The 9,207-nt window shown below is 39.4% G+C and overlaps 1 protein-coding gene and 1 long non-coding RNA gene across 3 annotated transcripts; one reads left to right on the top strand and one right to left on the bottom strand.

The window, feature by feature from the left end:
* Positions 1-256: 256 nt before the first annotated feature.
* Positions 257-6,282, bottom strand: LOC119898937. The gene is made up of 3 exons (XR_005443660.1): positions 5,279-6,282; positions 2,136-2,288; positions 257-1,079 (listed from the first exon to the last, which is right to left on the bottom strand). It is a non-coding gene; the product is annotated as an uncharacterized LOC119898937 (long non-coding RNA).
* Positions 1,098-9,197, top strand: LOC119898933 (rho guanine nucleotide exchange factor 38-like). Of its 2 annotated transcripts, XM_038713270.1 has the most exons (9): positions 1,101-2,488; positions 6,786-6,970; positions 7,397-7,514; positions 7,615-7,762; positions 7,878-7,895; positions 8,030-8,229; positions 8,347-8,480; positions 8,798-8,902; positions 9,024-9,197. In XM_038713270.1, exons 1-9 carry the CDS (start codon positions 2,272-2,274, stop codon positions 9,159-9,161), a joined length of 1,263 nt encoding a protein of 420 aa, XP_038569198.1. In that variant the 5' UTR covers positions 1,101-2,271; the 3' UTR covers positions 9,162-9,197. The 2 variants fall into 2 exon arrangements, with proteins under 2 accessions (XP_038569199.1, XP_038569198.1); XM_038713271.1 differs by lacking the exons at positions 7,878-7,895; positions 8,030-8,229; positions 8,347-8,480; positions 8,798-8,902; positions 9,024-9,197 and having other exon boundaries at positions 1,098-2,488; positions 7,615-7,766.
* The last annotated feature ends 10 nt before the right edge of the window (positions 9,198-9,207 follow it).

Here is a 9,207-nt window from a genome sequence, read left to right as displayed (position 1 = left end):
CTACTATGACTTGACATGAAAGTACTATGACTTGACATGACTATGGGCTGTAGTAAAATTTCAACAAATTACATTATGGCTGAAATATATTTCTAATCTATTTGATCAGTTCTTACCTGTGTACTGATTTGGAAAATCTGGATGCAGAGCCAAATGAGAAGAGATTCCCTTCCCTGCCCAAAAGCAAAGCCCTCAACCAAGACTCTTCCACTGATGGTGCCCAAGTGACCAGCAGTAAAAGTCTGTGGCTGTAAAAGACAGTTTAGGGCATGAGTGTGTTTTTATTTTCCTTTTCCCTATCCACACACCTGGCTGAAAAAATAAGGCTCTCTTTGTTGTTTTGTTTCATTAAACAAGCTTTGAAAAAAACTGGTTCCGTTAGCATTTGTTTCTTTTAGCATTTTATTTAAAAAAAACCAACATATTGTTGGCTAAAAACATATGCTGCAGGTGGTCACAATCATTTTCAAAAAGCAGCTTGGAATAGTGACAATATTATTTCATTCACAAATATATTTTATAGTGCATGCATCTGATGTAAAGTTTGTCATTTGAAGTATTCTGGAAAAAAATTAGTCGATTAATCAATTAGTTCCATATAGCCTAGCTACATCAATTCATAGAAAAAACATAAAGCGTATTGATTAAACAATTAATAACACACACTTCTCATTCATAATTTCTCTTTGAAGAATAAGGCATTTTACTGAATTGAATATGAAAAACTGATTGTATTTGATATGACACAAGAAGCTGATCTGTCTACTTGTAAAATAAACCTGAAGATCTTTAAAAGAGATGTAAGCCAATAAATATTATGCGGTCCAAACGAAATGATTGTTTGGCCTATCTGCCTTGCACTCACTGTGCATGTTGTGTGCTGCCTATTACTCTTTTTGAGCAGGTCAAGAAAAGCCACACCCTGAGTGGGTGATGTCATATTAACAAATAATTATGGGGACGTTTTCAACGTGCAGGAGATAACATTATTTACTCACTTGCATGTTTGTACAAAGTCTGTGATTGTTCAGTATATTTTACTTTTCCAAGTCCTCTTGGTTATGTAAGACTGCTGACGTCTGTCGTGTTTAACAGAGAAGACAATAAATTACTGTTTAATAGTTTGATTGTTCGATTTTTCTCAAATACACACGTAGATGACGACAGTGATGCAATGTAAGATGCTAAAAAACATAACGTATTATGTTGACGACCAGCTGACATAATGTTATGTTGTGAGCACACTTGTGCAACTAGTCCAATGGAAGTTAGACAGGTGTACTATGAGCACACTCGCACAGTGATCTGAAAACACAATGGGAGCCCTCAATAGGGAGGAAATGCATCCATTCATTGTTCTGGCAAGGAAGGCAGTATCTGGTTGCTATGACCAGAAATCATTGTGGCAGCATGTGTGTTAATGAATTACCTGTCTGACCAGGTTTGGCATTTTTGTGACTGTCATTTTATAGGTTGTTACTAGAGGTTATATGTTTTTGTATAGGGAAACAAAAACAAAAATGCATAACAAAATGAGGAGTTATCCAAAATCAGATTTTTTTTTTGCTTAGAAAACACAACTCCTGCTGTTAAAACCTAAACTAAAACTAATAAAAAACAGTAACCTGAAACAGCCGCTAAGAGGTGAGAGTGCCACATGCCAAAAAAAAAAAGAAGCTTACACTTGCAACATAAAGGTCAAACAGCACAAAAGCACATATGAGTGCAGCCTGGGTCATGTCCTTAAACACTCTTTGCACTTTTGCTAAAGTAGAATTGTGACATGAAACTTTTAGCATATTAGTACAATGCAGCTGCTGTGGTAGTAGTGCATGTTGATTTTCTTTCATTCGTTTCAATTATTTATTAGCTCTCTCAATTGAAGAAAAAAAGTGTGATTTATATAAATATGTCCTTTTCAATATTTTGAGGACATTTAGTTTTAGTAAGAGCAAAAACAAGACTTTAGCTAGTGGCTATTACTTTGTCCTCAAGCCTTTGAGGGAGAATGCATCTCAACACTTTCTCTCCCTGGATGAACATAAAAGTCTAAAGGGAAGAGGCATTGCACAGCAGTAGAGAGGTGTGGCCACATAGCTCTCATGACAGGTAAACAAGAGGAGGAGCTAGATTACCTGTGCAGAGCTGGCAGTCAGTGCACAGTGAGCATTACACCTGTTGCACTTCCCAGGCTCTCTGTCTGTCTCTCTCTCTTCTCTTCTTTTTCCCCTTGACTGGTCTGAAAGCACATAGGGAGCCTACGGCCACGCCATGGATCCCAGCGAGGCCTGCGGGAGTGAGAAGGAGAAGGAAAAAGAGAAGGAGAAAGTAATAAAGAGGAGGAACCGGCCTGTGTTTCTGCGTTATCTGGAGAGGAGAAGGACGGACACTATTGTGGCTGATGACTCGGCCAAAGGTGACATCAACCTGGGAACACTCGTGAGGAGGAGTCAGTCAGACAAGACAGAATACAGCGCCAAACTTAAAGGTACACCAGCTATGACCTCCCCAGAGGTCAAAACTATGGCAACAATCTATACATACGTGAACCAACTTTTAGTCTGAAAGGCTCTCAAGTCTTTACATCTCAAATTAGTTGGTGACACACTGACCAGGAGAACTTTTAGGTGAATAGATCCACTATAGATGGACTGTAAGAGTAGCTTAAATGGCTTGAGGGCAAATCTTCAACACACACACACACACACACACACACACTGTGCACTGCTCTAGCTCTGGGTACTGGGCACCTGTTGTGTTACTATGTGTTGAGCAGGAGATACTCCCACAGGGATGAAGCCACATATGCAAACTGTGCTCCAAACTCAGGCACAGAGGAGTGGCTTTAAAAGTGTTCCAGGCCAGCAAGTAAACAAGAATGATACACCAATGAAGTGGGAAGAAGGATTTTCAGATTATTTTTCAAGTTTAACAAAAACGTTTCAAGAGACGTAAGACATTTGGTCTTACAGTTTGGTTTACACTGATCGTAACATGCAAAAAACTTGTTATGTGTTTGACCCGGAAAGTAATAACTCGCTGAAAAGGAGAGTTGTGATAAAAAAAACAATGATTAATCCAGTTGTATGTTGCCTCATCTGCTGACATAGTCTTTTTACAGATTCGCATCCACATTTTAGAAAAACTGGCTTCACCTGTCCTTGGAGTGCAATCATTGACTGGGAATGCTGCACTTCAGGCAAAATGATTGACATCACTGTGTCGACGGGGGGGGGTTACTATTTAAGATTAGCCAAAGTATGTTGGCTTTCCTGTGCCACTTGTTCAATGGGCTTCCTTTCCTGTGAAGTAACATCGCGTGCCAAAATGACTAGTGACACCTAAATTTTAAGTATAACCAGCTTTTCATTAGGTGTTGTACTGATAACACACACACACACGCACACACACGCACTTGCCTTATCAGCAGCTGTTCTGTTTACTTAAACAGAGACACTCTCTACTCTTTACTTACTTTATGTTTTCTTGACCAACCTACCATCACAGGGTTGTCAAAGAACTCTGGGGTTTTTTCGGTAAACCAATCACACACCCTTTTTAACATTATCCTCACACCTGAAAAGCAGTATTACATATTTACAGTGGCATTACCATTGCAAATATTGACAGAACAATGACTTCACCAAAAGAGGAAACATGTGAGCTGCTGCTTGACAGTCCGTTCTCAGCTGCTTGTCAGACAGGTTGGTCGAGTCACAGAACCATGGTAACGTGACATAAATATGTCTAATTATTTACAGTAACTAAATGTAAGAGTTCTGAGAATGATTTGCCAGCACAAAACTCACACAAAGGGGCACCAATAAACCAAATATTCCTTTGTATTTATCCACAAAGCATGCATTTAACAGGTTATTTTGATGTGGGTTTATATTGTTTGAGGACTGAAGTCTTTCACACTCTGTGCGTGAGTGTGTGTGACCTAGAGACTTTTTTGGCATTGAACAATTTGTGGGATTTTTTAAAAATTAGACAATGGTAACACTTACTTAATACTACTTATTAAGATAAATATCCTTTCAGTGAAACAAAATCCTTTACGCAACTATATTTAATAGCCATTTTCGGACTTTATTCAACAATTTATCCAAAGTATGTTCTCAGTATTCCCAGTGATAAAATCCCATTCTGCACTTTTCTGTGTCACAAAGTCTAACGTTCAATTTTTCTTGATGTTGATACATGATACAACATGCCTTGTATTCTGTTCTGGGGCTGTCTGCTCGAACCCTTTCAATGCACTGTGTAGTGAAAAGCCCTGTATCCACTTTCATGGGAGCTCCTGTGCCGGCAACCATACCTCACCAAACATAATGCTGGCAAAAGGATAAGTCAGCACAGTTTGACATCTGCTGCTGAGTCGTCATAGGCTTATAATACATTGGATTTTTTGTAACATTGTGAATGTGTAAGTGGGGAGGAATCTTTTCAAGGTTAGTTTTGAATGGCACAACTCCTTCTGAGAGAATCTTTGTCATTTCTCCTGTTATGAATTTGAACAGTGGCAACAAAAGATTGGAGTAAAAGGTGTTGATGTACGAAAAGAGCTGAAACCAGATTAAAAATAGAACAGGCTTCTGTCCAACGAGCCTCCAAATACCACATCTGATCTCTCATCAAAGGGGACTTTTCTCACGGGTGGAGGTTTTCAGTGATTCTTGGGTCTCTTTTCACACTAAAAAGCCTACATAGACACATGACACTTAATGATAGCGTTGAAACATGAGCGTGATACATAACATTTCCACTGTTTCTCTGATGCTCCTATAATGAAAAATGTTATTCCACAGTAAAATGATGGAAATATATTTAGCAGGGGTTTTTATTTAGCTTCATTAGACTCATACAGTGGATAACCATGTCTGTTTCTCGAAGTACTATCAGGCATTGATGAGTTAATTAACAACTGCTGAAGGAAAAGGCATATGACTGCAGTTTTGGTTTAATGATGAGCTGTACACACTGAGTTTACTAAATATGTTTTACTTATAAGGTAAGAGCCAAAGAAACTGAATTCAGAAGTAATCTTCTTCTTTATGAATTTCACCATTGCATTGCTATTCTTGTCATTCAGACAAGATGAAAACAAAAGTGGGGAGGAGGGTGTAGCGGCTTCAACTGAAACACAGTTACTGTACAAAAGGGGACTACATTTAAACCAGGTATTAAAAGGGGATCTGATTCAAGAAGGGTGGCAGGTTGGGGGGTTGGGAACACCTGTTCAATTGAACACAATAGTCCTTAAAATTAATATTACCTTTGTGAAGTTCACAATCCTCAGTTTTTGTTGAGATTATCCGTCAAGATTTTCAGAGTGGCGATGATTCACCTCTGCGGGTGAAGAAAAGTGTAACTGCATGCAGTGTTGCAAGCAGAATGTGATCAGATCTCTGCCAGAGTCAGCCACGTGTGAACACAATCTGTGCAGTGTTCGCATTCATGAGAAAGTTCTGCCCACTGGGCAGAAACACATGGCCCATTCTACTCAGTTTCACCAAAAGGCAGCTACTAGTTACTGTACCTTTCCTTTATGGACAACACTGTAGTGGCATTCACATCATCTGCAACTTGTCCTTCCTGTGGCCTCCAAAATGTCATGATAAGGAAATAGAGAACAAAGAACAATGTCCATACACCTGCCCTACTTGTTTTCTTTGACAGTGTAACTTTCTCACTTTTTTACATGCTTTGCTTCATGTGCACAAAATGAGATCCGGTCCAAACCCTATAAAGTAATGTGCACAAACAAATACCAGGTGTAAATTTAAAAGGTGTGACTGGATTGCTAATACATAAAGTATTAATTTTGCAAATGCCTTGGGTGCAACTAAATATACTGTAATGAAGGTTGTGGTAATATTGTGTACATACACATTTTTATCTTTTTGTGCGTGTGTGTGCAAAATGAGCAAGCTGGGGCAATACATTTAGTTGTATGTGCATGTATTGCTATGTGAATCAGTGTCAGTGTGTGTGTGTGTTCTTGCAGGTGTGTGCCTGTATACTGGGATACAGAATTTTGTGCTACGCACTTGGATGTACATTTATCATTGAGAGCCCCCCCCCCCCCAACACACTCCCAGTCTGAGCAGATGAAATGCCTGAGCACGCTGTAGCATTACATCAGCGGCACGATTAGTTCTGTAACCTGACACGGGCCTCGCAGCCTTCTGTCTCACTCCCTCCATCTCTCTCACTCTCTCTCTCTCCATCGCCCCCTCCAGAGAAGGAAGTGGTGTGTAGTGTTGATTAGGCAGCAAGGAAGCATCCCTCTTCCCTGAACAGACACTCCTGCATGCCATGCAAAGCAGAGAGCAGCCACAGACTGATTAGGCAGCAGAGCAATAAAAAAAGAGAAGTGAGCCTGACTGGCATGTTAAGTGAGGCCTTTTGGCGCTCGAGTCAAAATAATTAGATCACCGTGAAATACGGTGATCTAAATCGCTGTTAGGGCTTCAAGCGTGTATGTTAGAGGAGATATAGGTTTTTCCAACCATGCACAGCCCACAGGGCCACAATGTTTACCAGCATTTTAGAAAATGTGCCATTGATTACTTGAAATGCTGGCAAAAAGGTAATTTTTGGGGGGTAAATTGCAGATTTACAGCAAATGTAGGCACACTCAAATATTCTGTTTTCTATGCCCTTATGTGACCTGTATGACTCATTAGGCCAGATACTGTGACTGGCCACGTAAAAGTAGGTGGGAAAAAATTACACCTAAACTTATTTTATAATAATTTTATACTTCGATCTTTTCTCAGAGAAAATGACACCACATGACCTGTCCACACCCCCCTCTCCAGCAATGGACCCAGAGGAGGTCCGGTTGAGGAAGATGAATCGCAGGGCAAAGGTCATTCAGGAGCTTGTGCAGACTGAAAAAGACTACCTCACAGACCTGGAGCTGTGCATCAGAGAGGTGGTCCAGCCTCTACGGAATTTGCAGGTAGATGCTTTTCAGAATCCCCGATGAAGTATCTTGCAGGCTAGTGTTTTTAACCCCACCAGTGTCTACACATGCAACAAAGGAAGTCAGTCATATTTTCAAATGGTACCATTTTATTAAAACAAAACTACTACAGCTATTACTTTAATGTTAGCCTAACCTGACCTTATTTCTAACATTAACACCAGCCATAACACTACGCTGATTCACATTGTGTGAATCAGTTTAAACTTTAGAGATTTTTACAACAGATAATCAGGAATCAACATTGGACTATTCAGATTAATCAACAGGTGACTGAATAAATGCCTGCTTATTTATACAGTGAAAAAAAGATTCTGGTTTATTGTGTACTATGAGCATTTTTGATATTCATTTGCATTGAAATCCATCATTTTATACTATAGTTTCCCTATCCTCTGTCAGGTTGTGGATGTAGACAGGTTGTTCACCAACATGGAGATACTGTGTGAGGTATCTGCAACACTTCTTCACAGAATGTATGAGGCCATGGCTGACCCTGATCTAGAAGCAGTTGTCATAGGTAATGCCACAATGACTCTCGCCGGATTTCATTATGTGTTGACTTTTACTGCTGTGGTTTATGTTGAACAAAGGATCTAATGTACTATTTCTATTCGAAGGAGAAGTATTCATCCAGGCGAAGGCAGCTTTAGAAGATGTATATAAGGTTTACTGTTACCATCATGATGACGCCAACATGGCACTCAAATCCTATGAGAAAGAAGAAGAAATAAAACAACATTTCAACACATGTGTATTAGCTCTAAAGTAAGTTTTTTTTTTTTCAAATTAGTCATACCTAATAACTCTGATATTCAAAGCATTATAATTTACTGTGTATAATCTTGGAAGTGACTGTGTTTCTTTGTCTTTGTAATTACAGGAAAATTTATGACCAAGAGTAAGCACCCTTTTGATTCCATATTAAATATACTGTCATATGTATATGTTTTTATATTTTCTTTTCTGAATATCTGTAGGTCATAACAGTTCATGTTGATCATTGTTTACTGTATGATCTACTCATCTGCACAGAGGGAAACCCAACTTACTGAACATGGGTTCGCTGCTCATTAAACCTGTGCAGAGGATCATGAAGTACCCGTTGCTGCTCAGAGAGCTGTGGCAGGCCACACCTGAAGACCACCCTGACTATCGGCCACTGCAGGAGGCATTCACTGCTGCCAAGATCATCAACGTAAACATCAATGAGTTCAAAAGACGCAAGGATATAGGTGAGATTTCATTTATACAGGCATATGCACGGGTATATTATCATTGATGTCTGTGAACTGTGAGCACAAAGCAGGCTCATTGTGAATTATCTCCCATGCTGTCCTGTTCATTCTCAGTTATGAAGTATAAGAGGTTGGAAGATGAAGGCACACTGAGGGGCAAACTACACAAGTTCAACATCCACTCTATCCGCAAGAAAGGAGACAGGTTTGCTGGCTATCTCAAGATCCTCACTGGAGTTGAATCCCAGGTAAAACATGGTGGACAAAAACAAACACAACACACAAAATTCCACTCTCACTGTAACTGTAATAAAAACGGAGCACACGGAATGAGGGTTATGAGGCTTGTGGAATCAACAGTTTTTTGCCAAAAGATAATGTCAAATTGATATACAAATTGCAACTTTTATGCAGTTAGTGGTGTAGAGGTGTAGAGTGTGAAACATATTAGTGTAGAAACATACATACATACAGAAGTGTAGAAACATATTATATAGTTAGAGTAACGTAAAGGAGTTTACAGCATTAGTATTTTGGCAATATATTTAAGCTCTTCTTTCCGCAGGTGAGAGATGAAGTATTCGACAGAGAGGAGAAGTTGTTCAGGAGTTTGGAGAAGGCAGTGAGGCAGCTGGTCAAGAATGTTCAATGTTACCTGCAGCACATTGAGGTGGGTACACATTCTTGTTTCCTACTACAAAATTAGTTTTAATGGTTGTATGCTATACACTACTATATATATAATACTTTGTCAACTTTCCTTCTTTGATTTCTTGATGTCTTTTCTGCAGGAGATGGTGTCTGTAGCTGTTCAGAATGTCCAGGACATGGAGAACATCGTCAAGGATCCAAACAAAAATGGCAAAAACGGCTCATCGCACAACAATGGAAATGACCCCTATAAGCACTTTGTATGGTTTCTTTTATAGATTAGTTCTTAATTTACTTTACTGTTCAGCTTTTCTCTCTTCCCTG

Source organism: Micropterus salmoides, unplaced genomic scaffold (genome assembly GCF_014851395.1).
Source record: "Micropterus salmoides isolate LMB-PRFRI ecotype aquatic unplaced genomic scaffold, ASM1485139v1 Ms_hic_scaffold_12, whole genome shotgun sequence".
Lineage (NCBI taxonomy): Eukaryota > Metazoa > Chordata > Actinopteri > Centrarchiformes > Centrarchidae > Micropterus > Micropterus salmoides.
The sequence above is the reverse complement of the archived record's forward strand: the minus strand, read 5'-3'. Positions and strand labels throughout refer to the sequence as shown.

What these genes read in the sequence shown, in the direction of transcription:
- LOC119898933 (XM_038713270.1), top strand. Translation starts at nt 2,272, where the DNA reads ATGGATCCCAGCGAGGCCTGCGGGAGTGAGAAGGAGAAGGAAAAAGAG. An exon ending in ATACAGCGCCAAACTTAAAG is followed by an intron (nt 2,489 to 6,785) that starts GTACACCAGCTA and finishes ATCTTTTCTCAG; the next exon opens with AGAAAATGACACCACATGAC. An exon ending in AGCCTCTACGGAATTTGCAG is followed by an intron (nt 6,971 to 7,396) that starts GTAGATGCTTTT and finishes ATCCTCTGTCAG; the next exon opens with GTTGTGGATGTAGACAGGTT.